This window comes from Phlebotomus papatasi, chromosome 1 (assembly GCF_024763615.1).
Source record: "Phlebotomus papatasi isolate M1 chromosome 1, Ppap_2.1, whole genome shotgun sequence".
NCBI classification, from domain to species: domain Eukaryota; kingdom Metazoa; phylum Arthropoda; class Insecta; order Diptera; family Psychodidae; genus Phlebotomus; species Phlebotomus papatasi.
In genome coordinates, this window is record NC_077222.1 from 67,709,089 (window position 1) to 67,731,302 (window position 22,214).

General features: G+C 34.9%; 1 protein-coding gene and 1 long non-coding RNA gene across 2 annotated transcripts; both read left to right on the forward strand.

The window, feature by feature from the left end:
• The first annotated feature begins 286 nt into the window (after positions 1-286).
• On the forward strand, positions 287-20,401 carry LOC129798166 (phospholipase D2). The gene is made up of 8 exons (XM_055841176.1): positions 287-567; positions 795-1,197; positions 6,595-7,615; positions 7,789-7,899; positions 11,388-11,581; positions 11,859-12,519; positions 16,945-17,952; positions 19,987-20,401. The coding sequence occupies exons 1-8, from the start codon at positions 507-509 to the stop codon at positions 20,086-20,088; spliced, it is 3,561 nt and encodes a 1,186-aa protein (XP_055697151.1). The 5' UTR covers positions 287-506; the 3' UTR covers positions 20,089-20,401.
• LOC129798182 (uncharacterized) lies at positions 4,824-5,995 on the forward strand. Its single transcript, XR_008751389.1, has 2 exons — positions 4,824-5,298; positions 5,438-5,995. It is a non-coding gene; the product is annotated as an uncharacterized LOC129798182 (long non-coding RNA).
• Positions 20,402-22,214: the final 1,813 nt, after the last annotated feature.

A 22,214-nucleotide genomic window follows, 5' to 3' on the forward strand; every position in this document is an offset into this window, starting at 1 on the left:
TTTTGTGTGAAATTTACATTAAATCGCGCTTCCATTTGGGACATTCATTTTGTTTTCGGATGTGTTGCAATTTTTTTTGGTCAGTGACCATGGAGCCCATTTCCGCCAAGAATTCTTTGCTGTGAAGCCGATTGAGAGTCAATAGAATTGCACTGAACAGCCCTATTGACATGCCAAGAAGAGTGGCCAAGATTTATGGGCTTTAACTCAGCTGCGATAGTGAATTGTGGGTGTGTTAGTGCCTCTTATCGATAACACAAAAGCGCCAAAAATACTCAGGTGAGTTTTCAGGTGTCTTCCGCACGATCAATTAGTAGTTCTGTGCCTCTACTCCCGAGAACACTTTCAATTGTGCCACGATTTGTGCTGCTGCGTCGCGAAAAGTTCACTTGTTGGGTATTTTGAGGGGGTTTCCAGAGTGCTGGGAAATGAAATGACGTGTTGACACTGCGGGCGCACCTGTTGAGTGCCAATAGTCACCTTGGGAGTGGAGAAAAGGCGGCAAAATGAGTCTCCGGATGGAGAGGAGGCTCCATCGGAGCATTTCTCAGTTACTAGCAAGCACGGGTACGTGAAATGTGGCTATTTTGCTGACATCCGGAAAGTTCTCTGGGGCGCTCTTGAAGACTATCGCGAGTCAGTTGGGTTATCAGACCTTGGGCACTTTCAGTGATAATAAACCAGATTGTCAGAGTGCGATAACAGTCGTACTAAAAAGTCTCACACTTCGCAGATCAACGCTAAATTCCCCAACTCTTCCGTGACAATTGCCATCTTCTCCTCCTCTCTTGCAGATAACATGAGCCTCGAGAGGGGCACATCGAACCCAGCCGTGGATGACGAAACTAGTAATGTCACCATTGGCGGAGCATCAACTGCTACAAAGCGCGAAGGGGGTTCTTCCCTGGCAGACTGGAGTTGCGTCAATGATACTCTGTCTCCGGATTCAGAGTATGATGAGGGTTTGGGCTTTCCGGACTCCGTCACCATCCTTTCGATGGTCGATGGACCGGTGTTGGTAACTCGCGAGAAAGACGATGAGGTTGTGCAGAGTGAGATTCCCTTCCTGACAGTGTACAAAGAACCCCAGGGCTTCAAGTCCATCCAGAGACGTGTCTTCATCCCTGGCGTCGATATCCACGTAAGCATCGTGAATAATGAGAGAAGTAGCACAACGCATCTGCTCAATCCCAATCTGTAAGTCCAAAAAAATTTCAATTTTAAATTAACCGTTTAGTCTCCATATTGCTCGATAAAGAAATCGAAGACGCCATTATTCTCTTTTACGGTTTTCAAAACCTTTACGATTTTAAAATTTCGGATAGTAATAAAATTAAATAAATGAGTTTCGGTTGTAAAATGTTTTTTTTACAAGGTATTAAACTGGTCTTTCATTTTCAAACAGTAAATAATATTAGCGACCCAGTTAGTGCATGCTGACTTATTTCAGTATTATCATTATTTTATAAATTTTCTTTAATATTTTTGATAATTTATTTTATATTATGTTTCTGAATGAAACAGTGAATAATTCTATGGATTTAGAAGAAATAAAAAAAGAATTTCATCAGTCCAAAAACAAGCGTTTAAGTAGCACTCTTCGGAAAACGATCCAGTTACCCCACCTTACTATAAGATGTTTTTATTGATGGTTACGTATTAAAAAAATAGAAATTCATTAAATATTGAATAAATAGAAAAAATTTGAGATTTTAAGCAGCACCTTCGCCGATTTTTTTGACTGGGGAGCATTAATTCCATTCAATTCCTAAATAGAAAATAAAACAAAAATAAAAACTGAAGAACTGAATAAAATTTCATGACAATTGTAATAAAATAACAAAAAGCACAAGAAATTTTCCTTTCCTATAAGTTGTCAAAAGAATTTTAAAAAAAGGTTGAAAAAAATATTATTTTTATTTTGAAAGATTCTCTATTATTTAATTTCATTATTCAATTTTATTATATTAAAAAATTGAAGTACTTGCGCCGCAGAGTTCTAAAATTTTTGAATTTTGTGGTAGTCGCAAAAATTATAAAATTTTCTTTAAACTCTTCTGGATACTCTAACTTCAAAGATTGTCTGCTTGAGAGAGTATAACTCTTTTATTTGTAAAATGTAAAATTTTGTTATATTTTTGAGACAAAATGGCCTACATTTTGAGACCAAAATCAAGATCAAAATTTCAAGCTGTCAAATATTCCTAAAATTAAGATTTCATATTATGATGCGATGCATTTGTAGGACTTAGAATCTCTTAAGGAAGAACCAAGATTTCTAAGTTATAACTAGGCATGGTCTTAGGGTATTTTACCTCGATACACATATTTCAAAAGTTTCAAAACATGTTCCATTTCGATTAAATTGGATCAGATGTGTGCAAGTACCAGTTGAAACCGAACAAACGTCAAATGGATACGTCAATGGTCAAAACGCTACCTTTTGACGTTTATTCGGTTTCAAACGGTTCTTGCACACCCCTGAATTGGATGGTAAAATGACTTTTATACTATTTACCGTTTTTGAACCCTCTATTAAAAGAATATTCCTCATTTCGAGCAAATTCTATGAGAAACTCTTTAAATTTTTATCTTAATAATTCTAAGCACCTCCGGGAGCTCATTAGAATTAATTCAAGACAAGTACAGTAGCCTCTCGCTCAATCGACTCTTTCAATCGGGTGCAAAATTTTGTTGACAATTTTCACGTTTAATTGTGAAGCAAATTTGCTCAAATTCACTGTAGTTCCTCTTATTTTATCATGATTCTTTATAATTGAGCACTTTTTGTGGAATTTACAATGATTTTGACGCCCAAATCTATCGATAATTTGGATGACCTTTTGCCCCATATGCCCGATTGAGAGAGAGTCTACTGTAATTTTACGTCTTGAAATCTTGAAATGTTGGTTCCCAAATAGCAAATCTTGAAATCCACATGGTGTGTGTCCTGGATAAAATGTCAAAGCTGTCAAAAATCTCAAAATTTTTGAGATCTTTGATAGCTTTGACCGATTTGACATTTTATATTGATTTTCAGAATACAAAATCTTGAAATTTTCTTAAATTTGGTCTTAGAATTGAGGTCAATATTTTTTAAAAGTCAAACTATTTTTTATCAAAAAGATATCCTTTTTTCTTAATGTTAATATAGGAAGGTGGGGTTACAGTGACTTGGGCTGCATTGAAAATGCTATTATTTCGCATATTTCTAAAGGAAGTTGGTCCAAGACATATAATTAAATTTAGATCCTTAATTCTTTTGTATATCTAAATTACATTACATTAAAGCCCAACCTCAAACCCCTTTGTAGGTTATGTTTAGTTACTTTTCTTTAGTTATAACCCAGATCGCCTATAAATTCAAAACCATGCTTAAAAAATGATACAAAATCAGAAATGCATCTGTATTATCTTGGAATTCCTATTTTAAATCTACTTTCTTTTAGGTTATATTGAATGTAACTTAAAATTAAATACATTTTTTTCTTTGTCAGATGAGAAAATGGAGACATAATGATTAGATTAGAACAATAGAATATATTTTTATTGGGCTTTAATGGCCTCTACACACTAGAGAAGTTTATGTTCATGTTGAAGCAAATTCCCTATGTTTGTGTAGGAAAAACTCTTCAATATGGACATAAATTTCTCTAGTGTGTAGAGACCATAAGTCTCACATTTAGGTTAAGATGAGGTGATTGGAATCATGTTTAATTTGGAATTTCCTAACAGTTTTAGATGACAAAAGGTAAAAAACGACGAAGAAGCACTCTTGAATATAAAGTTTTCCACTTCTGCGAGGTTATTCTTTTTATCTTTGACCATCTGAGTGTGAGATAATCTGTGAGATAATAGTGTGAAAATCTCAAAATTCCAAAATATACATGATTCCGAATTACAACATCTTACCCTAGTCGCCCTACACAGAAAAAAATATTTTGTAAAAATGTTTGTGAAATCCTATGGAAGACTTAAGAAATGCTCGTGAATCCTATAACCCACAAACGAGTTCGTAAAAATTTGTACTTTTTTCACAAACATTGTTCGTAAAATGATCATTTGACGAACACTTTTTGTACTTTTACAAAAATTTTTCGTAAATGTTCGTAAAATTTTGTCATTAAATGTTTGTTTTCCTTTCGAGCATTTTACGAACAAATGACAAAATTTTACGATAATTTTTTGTGTGTTTACGAACATTTACGAACAAATGTTTGTAAAAGTACAAAAAATGTTTGTCAAATGATCATGTTACGAACAGTGTTTGTGAAAGAAGTAGGGGAAGGTTTTGAACCTTCGTACTAAAAAAGGAATCCAAGATTTAAGATTTTTTACTGAATGCCACACAAACCGAATCAATTATATCACTATGTCAAAAAAATCTCTCACTTATTGGGTTCATAATTCTGCCTCACAAAATTCCTGGAAGTCCTTGGATTTTCCTCTACAGGAAAATGAAAATGTAGTAGCATTTTTCACGAATGTATCCGGTACCGGAATGCTTCGTACCATTTTTTCCAACCTCTGTAGGCCTCATTTTCCCCGGAAACGTTACACCGGAAACAAAAATTTGGGCATCACTACTTAGATGGAACTTTTATCTACTTCTCTTCACTGGTTGTAGAAGGTATCACGCATTAAAAGATCAATTTTAAGCTATTTTTCTAACCCATGTTTTTTGACACTCGGAAAACCATGTTTTCCCTGCAATCTGACAGTCAGTTCAGAGCTCGGTTAGGTGTGATTCTCTTATAATCACACCTATTGTAATCCTCGTAATTTCTCTAATACTTCGAATCAGTCTTACAGAACATTTTTTGAACATCAGTGATTCTTAGAATTATCAGTGATTAATTTAAAGTTAAATGAGGAAAACTCCGCTTGAAAACAAAGCAAATTGTATGAAAAATGCTTAAAACGCACCGTATGGTCAATGAAAGAATCACACATACCATAAGCAGATTTAGGCTTAATGTTCGATTTGACAGAAGCGAAACAAAAACATCTGATGAAGTCTCACTTTGCTGTGGAAGTGCGTGTTTTTCTTCGAGATTTTCTTGAAAAATGTTGTAATCGTTTTAATATCACAATTTTCTTGTCAACTTGTTCAGTGGAATCTCTGGATGGGTCAAAATATCCAGAGCGTCGTGCACAGTGTGTCCCAAAACAGTCTGGAATTCACAGAGTTGGTAGTCAATGATTTTGACTGATATTCCACGAACCTGCAGAGGAGGCAATCTTTGTGAACTTTTCTTCGCCCACAATTCCACCCCCTTCTAGCGAAAGATTTTCACGGTAAATATTAACCCTGATAAACCTTTTATAACTTGGAATGTTGTTTTTCTTCGAAAAGACTCCTGAAGCGTGAAAAAATGCATAAAATAATACACATCAGAATTGCGATTTTAGGCCCATTTTTTATTTTTGCTTCTAGAACCCAGGAAAAACGGCCTAGGCTCCCAAGGTTGTCCGGAAATGTGAGATGTGGGATTAGCTATAAGAATATATGACCATGGATGATATTTATTTAGTAACTTGGAAAAAAATCAACATTTACGAACCTGCGACGTTACGAAGGTGCAAAACCTTCCCCTATAAATTTTTACGAACTTGTTTGTGGGTTATACGATTCACGAGCATTTCGTAACTCCCCCATAGGAAGTCACAAACATTTACGAACATTTTTACAAAATATTTTTTTCTGTGTACAGTAGAGTCTCTCAAATCTGAATCTCTCAAATTCGAACGCCGTTTGGATTCAAAATGTCAATTGTGAGGTTATGTTAGAAAGTTCGTATTCTTGGTGAATGAAAATCATATTTATGTGCTTCTTCCTGAATGTTTACATACATTATGGTCGTGTAAAATGAAAATGAAGTATGTTACCACTAAGACTTGCGAGAAAGTATGGGAATTTGATTCAAAGTACAATTTAATCTCACACAAATTTCGTTAGTTTTGAAAAAATCGTTCGAATTTGGGAGGTAAGAAATGTCAAAAATACCCCCCGAGCGTTCGAATTTAGGAGACTCTACTGTAGTTGAAAAGTTTTAGCAAATGTGAGGTTAGAACTGATCATAACCTTCAATTTTATGTTAGTTTTTTTTTTTCAAAATATAACAGATTCTAATCTTACCACGCTTTATTAATTTATTAGTCAAATTAGAGAATTCGACCAGATATTCTGAATTTTTAAAAGTCCTAAGATCCCTCAAGGCTTAAGTAGACATTCTTTGGATCTAGGTACTTTATGTTCTTATAAATTTTTCTAGAATATTTTCACGCTAGAATCAAAGAATTGAAGCACATTTTGCATCGAAATTCGAGCTGTGAAGTTGATATCACAGATCAGAAAGATTGTATTAGTTACAAAAACCTCCAACTGTAATTAACTTCATCACACAAGACCATTTAATAATTCATGAGCTAGTTTTTTAATTGATCTTGAAAATTTGCTGTGAATCGTGAAGTAGAACTTATGGAAATTGCTCCCAAGACTGTGACATCAGCGAAAAAAAAATAATAGCAAAATATTACTAGTATTTTTTTTTGCAAAAAACATGATAAGAATTTTTCTTACAATCTCTCAAGATATACAATCGAGCTGACGCATGGTCCGTTTGTGTGGCATATCAAGAAACGCTATAAGCACTTTTATGCATTGCATCAACAACTCCGGGTCTTCCGGACATCCCTCAATATCCCTTTTCCCACGAGAACGCACAAGGAGCGAAGGGCGAGTTTTAGGAATAATTATACGGCTCCTGATGAGTGTAAGGATGGCAAAACGGGCAAGAAGAGAAGAAAGGGAGCTCTTCCGAGATTTCCCAATAAACCCGATTCTCTGATCCCAGTTGAATCTCTTCCGGTGAGGATAAAGCAACTGGAAGAGTATCTGTACAATCTCGTAAATATCAATCTCTACCGAAATCATCATGAGATGCTAAATTTCTTGGAAGTGTCTGAGCAATCTTTTATTGGGGCTTTGGGAGATAAAGGCAAGGAAGGGCCGATTCTCAAGAGGACAGGATCAACGCGTCCTGGACAAACGGGTTGTAATTTCTGTGGATGTTTTGCCGGGGCTTGTTGCATCCGATGCAGTCATTTTTGCTCGGATATCCTCTGTCGCAAATGGCGAGATCGTTGGTTCTTTGTCAAGGAATCCTATTTTGGATACATGAGGCCCAAGGATGGTACAATTCGATGTATCATCCTCTTCGATCAAGGCTTCGAGGTGGCTTCCGGAATAATTGGGACAGGGATGCGCACTGGCCTGCAGATTGTCACCTACAGTCGGCATTTTGTGGTTAAAACTTGGACGCGAAGGAAGGCCAAGGAATGGATGAATTTCCTCAAGTTGTACGCCAATAATCAGGCCAAGGACTTTACCCAGCCACATCCACACAATTCCTTCGTTCCCGTAAGGAATTCCTGCTCAGCTGGATGGTTTGTGGACGGAGCGGGATATATGAGTGCAGTGGCTGATGCTCTCGAAGGGGCAACTGAAGAGATTTATATTGCAGATTGGTGGCTGAGCCCAGAGATCTACATGAAACGTCCTGCCATCGATGGAGACTATTGGCGTCTAGATCAGATCCTTCGCAGGAAAGCTGTAAGTTGATTTCTCTCTCTCTCTCCTTCTATTGTCTATGGGCACATTTTTCTAATCCTCTTCGTCTATTCTTGCACGCTGATCTTGTTATTGATTTTGTCAGTAAGATTTTGATTTTTGTACAAGGAGCTTATTCTGGAATCTCTATAGAAGATGCTTTTAAAAAATTACAGGAACAAGGGATCAGAGTCTTCATTTTATTGTACAAGGAAGTGGAAATGGCCCTTGGAATCAACAGCTACTACAGTAAACAGCGATTGGCAGCCACTCATGACAATATCAAGGTAAGTTTTTTGACCTTTCCAGTAATCAAAGATAAGATTCTTTTGTTTTTAAACTTTTGAAATAATTTTATGATTGTTGTTTTAGAGCCCTCAAAATATTGTCATTTGCATTAGGGTAGAGTGTCCAATACGGGATTCCGAAATTTCGGAATTTCGGCTATTTTTAAGATCAGGATCATTTCCGGGATTAAGGTATTGAATAAAACGGAATTCAGAGTCCCGAATTTAAAATAGTGCAATCCTGAAATAACGGGATCTTGCTCAGGATTTTCGGAATCTCGAAATATTTAGAGTCTTTGTCCAGGTTTTCAAGATTCGTGATCGCAGGATATTTGGAATCCCGCAATATTCGGTATATCAGGATTTTCGAAGTCACGGGATCCATGGTTTTTGAGGTCTGGGAGGGGATTCTGTAACGCTCTGGCAATGCCATATGACAAATTGGGTTCGAATCTTAGGAGAGCTTTTTTCGAAAATGCGATTCTGTAGCCGTGACATTGCCATTTCAGCTCACGTGACATTGCCAGAAGTCACATATTTGAGATTTCTGGCAATTCAAATAACAATGAATTTTGTTAAACAAATCAACCAAGACTTACTGTATTTTCATAAAATCATCAAATAAAGGAATTTCATTAAAAATTCAATTAATTGCATTTTCGAACTCGTATGATATGACAAAAAAAAGCTCGAATGGTATTGTCATATTTCGAACTCACGCGTGACAATGCCACGAAAATTACAAAAAATTCCCTTTCTGGGAATATTCTGATTTCGTAGATATTCCGGATCCTGTAATTTATTCCTGGGATTTTTGGGCTCTCAAAAAGAAAATTTTGTGTCAATTTTTCTCCATTTTTCAAATTTTCATTCCAATGGAAATTTTTGCATCGACAGTTGTTGTATCTGCATCCCGTTTTTCAAATTCAGATCGTTTTACTGCTCAAACGTCAGAGAGAGAACAGTATACAGAGTATAACATAATCCTTCGATTTGGAGTTATATATAATATTTCGTCTACATAACAGGAAAATTATAATTTCTTTAATAATTTTCGCAATACTTTTGTAAATAAGAAAATCACATTGCTAATAATATTCTTGTAATTGGCGTTCCTTACACTATGCAACACGGTTCTGCTAATGGAGATCTCACATGGTACGTTTGATATAGTCAAGTCCCCTGATTAAGAATCTGACCTTGGTTTTCCTCCATCACGTGACAATGTTTTTTTATTAATACTTTTATATTTTTTTCTACTTTCCCTTACACTATCCGTTATATCTCAGGTTCTAGTAAACTGAACTTAAAAAGTGTGGATCCGTTAGAAAGGTCATTAGTTGTGCTTCAATTTCAATAATTACTTTGTAAAAAACTTTGTAAAACCACTCCTTCAGGGTGTAAAATTGGAGTTTCTCTAAGAATTACCAAAAAATGGTCTTAAAGTGAGGTTTTAAAAATTTGTATAACATAAACTAATTGCAAATTTGGATTGTGGCAAACTCGAACGATATTTATACATAAATAATGCAAATTTCGTTAAATTATTCTTAAAGGAATAAAAAAAAATGGATGAGAAATGCATAAAAGTATCTGATAATCTTTAAAGTCGATTTTCTCGGAAACTATGAGAGATAGAGGCCTCAAATTTGACATTACATTAGAGTTTCATGTAGGCTTAAAAAGTGCGAAAATCCGCGAAAAACTTCGCAAGCCGCGGAAATCCGTGAGAAATTTCGCGACCCGAGAAAATCCACGAGAAATTTCGCGACCCGAGAAAATCCGCGAAATTTTTCGCGACCCAGAATGGCGCAACACCATGTGACACGCCGCTTCTCCCATTTTTTTTTCCACCTGACGCTACGAGCAAAATTTCTTAAAATTGCAATTTTCAACTTGAAATATCTCGAGAAATCATCGAGCAATCTCCAATTTTTTTTCACGGTAAAAACTTTTGGACACTGACCAAAATTTGGAACAAGTTTTCCTTGGAACAATTTTTTTTGGAATCGACTTGCACCTAGAAAAGATATTTTTTTTGTTCCAAAAGGTTTTCTTTATAGTTATGAAATGCAGTTACAATTTTGTTAGAGTTTTCTTTTGCAACCGTTTTAATACGGTGAAATGTCTACAAATTTGAGTTGAATTCATTTTATACAAATTTGTTCCTGAAATTTGGAACAGAATTTGTTGCACTTGGCTGTTTTGTTCCCACTGTCAGGAACAAATTGGTACATATTTTTTATAACTATATTATTCGTACATCTGTAACATATTTGTTCCAAAAATTTTCGGTGTCCGTGGACGAGGTAATTTTTGGAACGAAATTGTTACTCATATTGGGAATCTTTTTGTTCCCATTGTCGGGAACAAATCCGTGTAAGTGATTTCGTCTTACAGTTAAGGCTTATACTTCAGTTGAGATGGATTTCGGTGGCGAAAGTTCATAAGGAACATCAAATAAGAATCAACTTAAGAGTGTTTTATACAGACGCGTGCATGACAAAATCATATGCGAGTGCTGGCAACAGGGGGGAAGGGAATCTCGAATTACAAAAGTGAAACCATGTAGCACAAAAATTGGCACAGATTTGGCGTCCTCTTCGCTTCGGTGACGGGTGACTGAGTGTGAGAGGAGGAGGGATACGATTTTATACTAGACGAGCTATTTATTGGAACAAATTCGTTACTAATATTGGTTATCTTTTTGTTCCTCGTAGAAGGTACAAATTTGTTCCAAAAATTTTCGGTGTCCGTGGACGAGCTATATTTTAGAACAAATTTGTTACTAATATTGGGTATCTTCTTGTTCCAAAAATTTTCGATGTCCGTGAACGAACTACATTTTGGAACAAATTCGTTATTAATATTGGGTATCTTTTTGAGTTCAAGAAACAAATTAATTGCTTCTAGGATCCAGCCTGAAGATAGAAATTACGAATAGCAGCCGCAGAAATACGGCAGTCACTCGGAAGAGAATTAAACAGGATGACGCCTTATACAAAAAACGACCGATAGAGGCAGTCATCTTGAACTTTAGGCACTATGAGTCTTCGAACTCTGGCAGAACTCCCCCTAACCAGAAGATTATGACCGATAATAATTACTAATTACTTATTATGCGCCGTTTGATAAAATTTACAGTCTTTCACTCAAAAAACCACTATAAATATTTTAGCCTTCAAGTAATCTTACTCTAATCTATATAAGAATACTTTATAAGTCAATTAGTTTAATTGAAAATCTCTAAAGAATAAGTGCGCATTATTAATTTGTGTTCTTTCATTCAAGTCTCGAATATGGAAGAAAATAATAGTAAAATGTTCTCCAAAATGTTTTTGACTTTTTTATTGGTAGAATTGTGAATGAAATCTCTGATTTCTTTTGTATTTTTTTTTATAAAAATATTTTAGAGGCAATAAATTTTTAAATTCTGTCTTGTTCCCAATATGCATTGAATTGCAACCAAATGACAATCTGATCTTCAGGTGCTTCGTCATCCGGATCACGCTCGAGTGGGCGTTTTTCTGTGGGCACATCACGAGAAGATTGTCGTTGTGGATCAAACTTATGCCTTTGTTGGTGGGATTGACCTCTGTTACGGTCGCTGGGATGACTATCAACATCGTCTGACAGATCTGGGAAGCATTGCGACGGCCAGTGCAGGAGGAAGTGCCACACAGTAAGTCTGCTGATAGGGGAAAGTGCCCATGCTTAATACCATTGGAAGCTTCGTAATGACTAAATTTTCTATGTTTTACAATATATATGTGACTCATCGCAACCATATTTTAAAAACAATGGGAAAGTGGCCAGTTTTTAAAATATATTGCAAAGTCACGTTAATTGAGAAACATAGAAAAAATTTAGTCATTACGAAGCTTCCAATGGTATCAAGCATGGGCACTTTCCCCTATTTCAAAATTTCCATGGGTTCTTCTAAAATGAACCTTTTTTAGTGATCCACTGAGCGGTGGATTTGTACCAAGTAGAAGTGCCTCAGTGCCAGTAATGGATCCTAACAGTGTCGAGAAGCCTAATCTTCCGGTTCTTCAGCCAGGTGACAAACTCTTGATCCCACCAGGATCAGCGACATCTGACGACGAAATGTGCGTGGAGAATATAAAGCAGAATACGCCGGAAATGGAGAGGAGGAATATGTTGGATAAGCTGAAGGAGAACATGAAGACCAAGGGGAAGGACATTATGCACAGATTGACATCGATGGATCCTGAACCGAGCAGGAGTGTTCCTCAGTCGCCAACGGATCGGAATAAGAAGTACAATGTCACAAAGAGTAACATATTCTTCAACGAGGATGAACTGGCTGATGGCAAGAAGGGAGATAGCATTTGCGCTCTTCCGCCACAGAATGAGATTCTCACAGTTCTCGATGGTCAGGCCAAGTACTGGATGGGCAAAGATTACACCAACTTCATCGCGAAGGATTTTGCAAATCTCGATGCTCCCTATGTCGATATGATCGACAGGGGAGTAACTCCAAGGATGCCATGGCACGATATTGGTGCTGTTGTCACTGGGGCAGCAGCCAGGGATGTGGCTAGACACTTTATCCAGCGCTGGAATGCTGTTAAGCTCGAGAAGGCACGGGATAATCAGGTAAGTTTGACACATGTCACTTACACTTTGGTGAATGACGATTATTATCTTCGTAGCAACTTCGGGCACTTTCGTTATGTATTTAAAGTTTAAAATCTTTGACATATTTGACAGCTGTCATTTTGTTCGGATTTTCAGATTACAGTAAACCCTCTCGCTAATTCGGCTCTTTTAAGATCGGGCTACTTTTTAATTCGGGCGGCAATTAAATTCAAAAAAAGTTTGTTGACATTTTTAAAGTTTGATTATAATTATCGAATAAAGCAAATATCCTTAAATTTACCATGGTTTGTCTTAGTTTTGATGTGATTTTGCATTATTAAGGGATTTTCATGTAATTTAAAATTTATATGAGCATGTAAACTTAATATGTGCATGCAGTTGAACAAAAAATCGGTGCATTTCAAAAAGTTTGTTGCCCGAATTTCTCCCTAATTCGTGTGACATTTCGGTCCCAAATGCCCGAATTTGAGAGAGTCAACTTTATTCAAGAAAAAGACAAAAAAAAGAGTTGCTTTTTCACGTCTTATCGGAAGTGTTTTTGGTATAATCATAATCGCTAGCTATAATATTTCAAAACTAATAAATATTTGCAAGACAAATATTATAAAATGACTAATTTGCTTTAATGGATGATGATAATAATAATCTTAATGATATATAACTGTGGGTTTTTTCTTAGTCACAAAATTTCACGTTTTACGACCGAGCCCAAATTTTGTTAGTAATGGTCTTTATACATTGTGCGTAATTTTCGTCAAAAATTATATTTTTGACAGAATTTTGACGTTTCCACCTACAGCGCTGCACACGATTTCTTTCAAAAAAGCGATTTTTGACGAGAACTCTCAATGCAGAGTATAAAGCCCTTAAGTTCTTATTATGTTTGTTTTCGTTTTGAAGGATAATGCACAACGCACAATAACTTTTGTTTATAAACATGTTTTCAAAATTTCCCATGAGAATGAGCGAGATGAATAGATCTAGATCTCACTCACTCTCACTGAAATGTCAAAAACTTGTTTACAAAACAAAAGTTATTGTGCATATGCCCAACGAACAATAACTTTTGTTTAGTAAACATATTTTTGACATTTTAATGGGAGTAAGTGACATCTAGATCTAGATCTAGTCATCTCGTTCTCTCTCTCTCATAGGAAATTTTGAAAACATGTTTACAGACAAAAGTTATTGTGCGCTGGGCATAATTTGTTTCTATTCTAAACAACAAAGAAATATCACCTTTTTAGACTGGCTAGATTTATTTGTTATAATTTTTATTATATTATATTTTAATTTTAATGTTTTTTTATTGTTATTTATTTATTGTTTAATTTTCTTAATTATGTTTTTTTTATTGTTTACAATCTGGGTTGGAACTGCCGCCTACTTAGCAAGAATGTCAGCTTCTGTGGACTGACTGAGGTGAAACCCTACCTTTTCCAATCAGATCCAAATAACTAAAGTCTAAATACTTTGATTAACCAAGAAAGATTGGGTCACCGATGACCCTAAAAAATTCTATAGCAATCTAAAGTTATGTTTATTTTAAAAGATCAGAGAAAATGAAGAAAATAATGTTTTTTGACCTTTAATTTTTGATCCTCTCGTCCTAAAGGGTTGAAAATCTATTTCAGGTTAATTCGTTTCTACGTATTCTTAGTACAAACGATTTTGGGGATATAACGGAAAAAGGGGTAAAAGATATCGTCTTTTGGTTTCCAGGAAAGCTTAAATATCGAGTGGAAAACATAAAATGTTAATGCTATAAACCATCCTTAAATCTACTTTATTGGAATATAAGTATAAACTTTATTACGAGCCCTTGACTCGGTCGTCGAAAAATTAATCGTAAAACGGCCATAACTTCTGATCTAATTACCGAAATTTCATTACCAATAGTGAAAAGAAAAGACTAGCAGAAATATGTAGTACAAATTTTCCAATCACTATAACTTCGAATGACCACCAATAAAGACGTCAAAATCGAAAAATCAATTTTCGAAATTTCGATGTTGATCGAATGTATTGAAATACCCATGTTCGAAATTTTAGTTTCAACAGTTTGGCCAGATTGGCCTGATCCGGACTTAAATTTAATAATAATATTTCCGTCTATTGGTAAAATTATTTCATTTTATTGAAATCTTAGAAAAAACAATAAGGAAGGGACACTCAAATAAAAAAATTAAACTACTGTCTATAACCATTTTCATCTATTGCATAAATATTATATTAATTAAAAAGTATACAATTTTGGATAATTTATTTCTACGCAATTGTTACACGATTCGCTGGAGGACACAAAGGGATCTTTTGAGCCTAGTTGTCCAACGACAGTCGGAAAGCCCTAACAATCTACAATCTATACCATTCGCTGCTGAGAAAAGAATTCTAGTTACTTTAGCTTTTCATTAGAAAAAATAATCGAACAGAAGTAGAAAACATTCTTTTGCTTTTTTTCAATTCGCGTCATTTCAAATCCTTGCACGAAATGACAGGCGGAAAGTTTGACACCGCGCCGATTTGGGTAATAATTTCCTTCATACTCTTTCCTCATTTGAATTCTGGAAGACAAATTCCTTTCCCAGAGAGTTACACTACATAATAAATGAACTTTGTGAGACAATAACTGAAAAAACTTCATGAGAAAAAGTGATTCAAATTTAAAATCTCAACATTAAATCGTCTAATTTTATTGCTCGAACTTAAAGAGAGAGCAGTCATATTATCCACTTTTTTCAACTTGTAACACGACTAGAGGCCAAAGGTAAGGGATATCGATTTCCGGTCTTCAAGGACCCCTTCCCTGTAACTCAACATTATCTAGGACAGTCTTTTTTTTTCTTTTTTCTTCCAACCGCTTCCGAAAACGGCTCCTACGATTCCTTTAATTTTCAAATATGTTTTAGAGGTAGTCAAGGCGAATATTTCGTCCTTAAACACCTATGTTGGAAAACCATTTCGATATCGAATTTTTAAGGATCAAAGTTTAACCACTTTGGAGGACCTATTTTTCAACAGATTTGCTTAAATTTGGATTTTTTTTGAAAAATCTTGAAATTTCCAACCTGACTGTAATGGACATAATCGGCCATGAGTCGGTATAGTACCCGTAAATGATTTACCTTTCTCGTATTAACTTTTTTATTTGTTTGAAAGCTTGTTAATCATGCTAAAATATTCTAAAACCTACTTTTTTTTAAACAATTTTTTATTTCGAAATAACTTTAAATTTATCAATCATTATAATCGGTAGTAAAACGGTATGTATATAAAATCAAGAGATCGCAAAGCTAGGACGCTTTGCGATCTCTTGGGTATTTTTGTCTGCGGAAAAGCATGTAAATCGGACTTTTTTGGGATTCGAAGACAAGAAAAAGACAATTCTACAATTTTTAAATCCCGAAAGCTAAAATCTCAAATGGGCCAAAATCCCGAATTCTTAAAGGTGTCGTAGCCACTCCCACGATTGCATCTCCACTAGTTGCAAGTAAAGGGAATTTTTGTGTTTTGAGAAATTATTCTATGCATTAACCACGTAATTTCGTCCCTTTCAGGATTTTGATCATTCGGAATTTTAGCCTTCGTTGTTTTGGCTTTCGGAATTTTGCCTTCCGGTATTTTGGCTTCCAGGAATTTGGCATTCGGAATTTTGGCTTTTCAAGGTTTTTCCTTTGGGGATTTTGTCTCTTCGGGTTTTTGTTTTTTTGGGAATTTTAGCTTTTCGGGATTTCAACACATTGGAGATTTTTACCATTCGGGATTTTGGTTCATTCGAGTTTTTGACTTTAGGGGATTTTGGCTTTTCGGAATTTTAGTTTCCGAAATTTTGGTATTAAGAATTTTTGGCTTTTCTGGATTATAGTTTTGGGGATTTTGTCTGTTCAGATTTTTGCCTTTGGAGATTTCGGTTTTTCGGAATTTTGAACCATTCGGAATTTCGATCCATTCGGGCTTTGGTGTTCAGGATTTTATCTCTTCGGGATTTTGGCTTCCAGAATTTTAGCTGGAACCGCATTAAATAAACGTTTTCGAAAATTCTTATGAAACTTGCAATATTATTAGAATCAGTAACGCAACATCAATTCAAAATTGTTTTTTTTTTTCAATCTCAACAACCATAAGCAACAACAGGCTTATCAGAAATGTTGATTTTGCAAGCGTCTATTTATAAAATAAAGCAATTAAACGTGTTAATTTGTTTGGTATGGGAATGAGAGACATGAATATTGAAAACAAAAGCGAATTGTAAACCACAAAGCGCAAAATCTCAGTAAATCTCTCTCACAGACATTCTTCCGATTCTTTTATCAATGAAGCAGCCAGGGAGTCAGTGTTCGTCAGTCGCCTTAGTGTAATCGCTGAATGGGTTGGATGTGTTATCAGGCATGTCGCAATGATTGTTTCCACGTGTTTTCTCAGGCATATCCGTACCTGATACCGAAGAGCTATAGAGATATTAGGGTGCATGATTCATTCCTGACGGTGGCCCTGCAGAAGGTATCGTGTCAGGTGGTGAGGAGCGTCTCGAGTTGGAGTTGTGGCTTCATTGAGTCTGATGTGGATGAGCAGAGTATTCATGATGCCTACATAGAGACCATCACAAATGCCCAGCATTATATTTATATTGAGAATCAATTCTTCATCACGCTCAATCAGGGAAACAGTTTTGTGAAGAATCAGATTGGGGAGAGTTTGTACAAGCGTATCGTGAGGGCTCATCGGGAACGGAGTGTCTTCAGGGTGATTGTCATTATGCCTTTGTTGCCGGGATTTGAGGGTGATGTAGGAGGGACAACGGGGAATGCCCTGAGAGCCATAACTCATTGGAATTATGAGTCAATTTCGCGTGGGAAGAGTTCGATATTGCAGCGTCTGAAAGCGGCTGGAATTGAGGATCCCAGTCAGTATATCTCATTTCACAGCCTCAGAACTCATTCCCTCCTCAACTGCCAGCCAGTCACTGAACTTATTTATGTTCACTCAAAACTCCTTATTGCTGATGACAAAGTTGTGATTTGTGGCTCAGCCAATATCAATGATCGCTCGATGATTGGAACTAGAGATTCAGAGATTGCAGTCATCATTACAGATGAGGTCTTCCAGGAGGGCCTGATGGATGGGAACAGGGTAAGAGTTGGGGTCTTTGCCAGTGGCTTGAGAAAATTCCTCTTCCGGGAGCATCTCGGGTTGATAGATCCTGATCCGGATAGGATCCCAATCGACGTGACAGATCCCACAATTGATGCTTTCTGGCATGGACAGTGGCAGAGAACGTCCCAGAGAAATACGAAGATCTACGATGAAGTGTTTAGGTGTATTCCAACTGACGCAGTAACGACGATCTCCGGACTCAAGAAGTACGTGGAGGAGCCATCTTTGGCCAAATTGGATCCAGGGTCAGCTCTCAAAGAACTTCAGCGGATTCAGGTAAACAAAATAAAATCAAAGAGATTCGCTTGTTTATCTGTCATTTTGTTAGAAGATGATCAAATCTATTGCTTAGGCTCCGCCCTTAACAAAATAAACCACGCCCCCTTCACAGGAACTGAATTCAAAATATTTTGAAAAATTGATTTATGCTTTAAATTAAAGAAAATTAATATTACTTAAAAAAATTACAGTAAATTAGTACGGTAAATTAAGCTAATTCATAACCTGTTCCAAATGGAAACTTTTCGCTACTCTAAATGGAAACATCATTTTTTTCCATTATAAATACAGAATTAAATTTTTATTTATATATTTTCTATACCTCAGTTTCATTATTTAGTTAATTTTGCTCCGAATAAAGCGAAAATCCATTCACATTCAGAAATATTTATTTATAAATTTCTCAGAAAAATAAAAAGTGTACGTTTTCACCATAGTGTTTTTCATCGATTGACCATGTTTTCCAATAAAAAACACATTAAAGTGATTGTTATTAATACGTTTTGTTCAAAATTTATGTCATATTTCTGTCTAATTTTAGTTAAATGAAGTGTTAATCTTTATTGTTAACGGTACGTGAAGTTTTAAAATGAAATAATTACCTATTTCGTGAACAAAAAGGGTTTTTCTCAAGTGTCTGCAAATGCTTCAATATGAAACCCTGGAAATATGATTTTTTTTTGGAGAGATTTTCTTATTGTTTTAGATGGTATAAATGAGAAAAGACCAGAAATAATAAAAAATCCTGCACTTAAGAGTAACTCAGCAAGGTTTTGGAAGCCTTTCGTCACGGTTTCACTTACACTCTGTTTGTCTCCAATTAGAAACTTTCCCTTGTCTCCATTTGGATTAATTTGTTTCCAATAGCAGCATTTTGTACTTGTGCATTTTTCTTGTATTTAAGAAGTTTTCAAATTATATCTAAAGAATTTTCACTAAACAGTAACTTTCTAGAAGAGTCAATAAGGAAATTTAAGTAATTGTCTTCAAAAAAGAATTGAACTTAATGTGTTGAATTTTTTTTGTCAAAGTTAAAGCGTCTGGAAATAGTTTTGAATTAAGACATTTACTCTAAGTAAAAAAAATTGGCAATTTCAACTTGTATGCAATTTTGTTACCTAGAATGCAAAATATTTCAACTAATTGTTAATTATTTGGTAAAGATATTAAAAATTAGCTATAAAATGTTATACAAACTGAAAGAATTGTTTTACTGTCAAAATTCTAAAATGCTAATCCGTCCATTTTTTTTATATTCTAAAATAAACTGAAATTTAACAATTTATTAAGGAACATTTCAATACTCCCGTATTTAATATTAGGTGAGATTCTTAACAATCTCACCTACTATTTAAAATTCATTAATTAAAACGACTAAAAACTATTTTAGCATACTTTAGGGGGCTAAAGTGTATAGGGCGTGTCTTAAAGTTGCTTCTGGGCGGAGCTTTAACCCTTTAACGCCGAGACAGTTTTCGCGGACCGAAAATGAGCAATAAAAATAAAACCAATGAACAAAATCAGTAAAAGGTCTTATATCTGGCCTTCGAAAAGCCAACAGAGTCTGATTTGGTTTATTTTTTGTCTCTGTGAACGATAGGGACAAAAATAACCCAAAAATTTAAGTAATTTTTCTAACGATACTAATGAATGATAATTTTCAATCTAATGAAAAATAATATGTTTGAGTACTGTAGTTTCTTTTCCCAAAACGGTTTTGCTTAAAAAAAATTGGAAGTATAAAAAATATTTAAAATTATTTTTCATTATAAGAATTTAAAAATTCGTAATTTTTTAGCTTAAAAATTTACTATATAGCAAATAGCTGGAGACTTCCAAGAAATATCCTAGATTCCTTCAACATTCTACTTTGTAATTACGTACAAACATAAGAAAAAAATAATTTACCGGTGTTCCTATCGTCCTTAAAGGGTTAATAGAGGTTCCAATAATGATCATGCTAAACAAGGAACTTAATTATTAATATTTTCAATTATGACAATTTTGCATTTTTTGTATTTTCTTTTTCAGGGCTATTTGGTAGATCTTCCACTGAAATTTTTGGAGGACGAAATTTTGACTCCGCCCACAGTCAGCAAAGAAGGGCTGATCCCAACGTCAGTCTGGACATAGCAAAAAGTTATGCATTTTTCTGCAACAATGAGATTCAACTTGTTTTTCAATTTTATCAATCCTAAAGTCTACATTTTATGTCTAAAAAAGTTTTATTTCGTTGCGATTAATTTATTAAGCTTTATAACAGAGATGACGCGCCGAGATGCAAGAACAAAAGTATTTTAAACGAGGGATATCTTCAGAGAATCAAAAGTATTGTCACATTACCGCAATTTCCAATGCCAAATGCAATTTTTTTTATACAGAACAGTGAAAAAAATTATATTTTCAGACAGTTTTTTTGTCCAATAAAGTTTTGAATAAGCCGAAATGTTTGTGTTTCTCAAGTGGAATTGAGGAGATCTGGATAAGCGCTGAGGGTCTATTTTTGGCTTCTGGGAGGCGGAAGTGTTTTCGTGGACGTTTGGTGTCCCTGAAATGCCGCTGGGAAATTCACTTGATCACCGGGAATAGCGTGGTCATGAGTCAATAGTCAACATGAAGAAAATTAAGGTGCAATTTTTAATCATCAGGTAAGATTTTTTTGTTTTATTGCAATGTAGTTAAAATAGGAAATGTTTGGAGGGGCATTGGAATTGGAGGGGAGTATGTATGAGGTACCCTAAGATCTTACGAAGTTTTCTATTCTATAGGATGAAAGATTGTGCAGATTGTGAAAGATTGACGTGAAGTTTTCGGCAAATATCAATTAAATTCCTTTCATCCTTCACGTAATTATGAAAATCTACCTATTTTCAATACTACAATTCTTCAGATCACTGTAATTTCGCGGCACCGTCGCTAGCCGAATTAGAAGTCCAAAACCCGTTTCCACATTGTCAAAGTTATATTGTATTTAATATAATATATATATCAAATCTGAAAATTTTACAAACAATGAACAGTTCCTAATTTCGGACAGCTCCTAATATCCGACGGAAACCCTGAAGCTCTTTTAATTCTCACGATTTTAGTCTCTACAAATTGAGAAGTAGGGCATAAAATCGTAAAAATCAGGAGAAGTTTAGTGTTTCTGCCCAATTCCTTTAAGGAATTTGGATTTTATATGCCACATGTCCGAAATTAGGTACAGCTTCACTAATTTAGTTTATTGAAAGAATATGTAAACTAAAATATTTTCAAATTCTTGTCAATTCTGCAATTTGTATTTAATGCAATTTTTATAAGTTTAAGTGGAACTTTTTACAAATGACGTATAATATTAGAGCAAACTTAAAAAAAAAACGTCACTTATACAGCAAACGGTTTGGAAAATCTGAAATTACGGAAAATTGCCTGTATATTTTTTTTATAAAATCGGATTCTGAAAGTGCATAAATTCTCTATTTAATTATGTAATAATCGAGAAAAAAAACTTCACAATTCCACTCAAATCGCGAAAGCGCGATACGTTTGGTTAAGGGGTTCAAGCATTAAGCATAAAGGGTTAAGGGCTGTGGATCAAGCAAACTAAGAAGCAGCATATTTCCTTGACGTCTTTTTTCAACATAATAAAAAACATTTAATTCGAGTTCTTAGGCATATAAAAGTAATAACATTTTAACTATATATTTTCTGAAATCTTCATTTCAAAATTTTAAAAATTCAGCGGTTGGGATCTGATTTCTGGAGACGGTTTTTTTAAAGAAGATATTTTTTGGTGGACAAGAATTTTCAGAGTAGGGGAGACCGCGGTACAATTAGCCAGGGGCACAAGTAGACAGTGGATTTTTCTCGGTTCCCTTAAAATGTACCTTGAGCAAAGTATTTTTTAATGAAAGTAGGAACACATCCCCATATTCCCAGAAATATTTATAAGTCTGATCCTGTTATCCTACAATTTAGAAGCATTTTTATAAAATGGGTATAAAACTGCAGTTTTGATGTTTCAGTTTTTGGACCAGCACTTGGTTTTCTGAGTTTGTAGTCAAGATTTCATAGTTTTACCTCGTTTCTGGTTTCATAAACCTAATTAAAAAATATTTTTCACTTGGATAATAATTATCCAATTTTTTTATATAAGATGAAAAACACTAAAACAGCCCTCGGGGCAGTTGTAGCCACTCTTCCGTGGCCGGATAAAACTATCAATGATTTTTCACTAATACATGGATAATTGTTAGATGAAAGAGTACTATTGATAT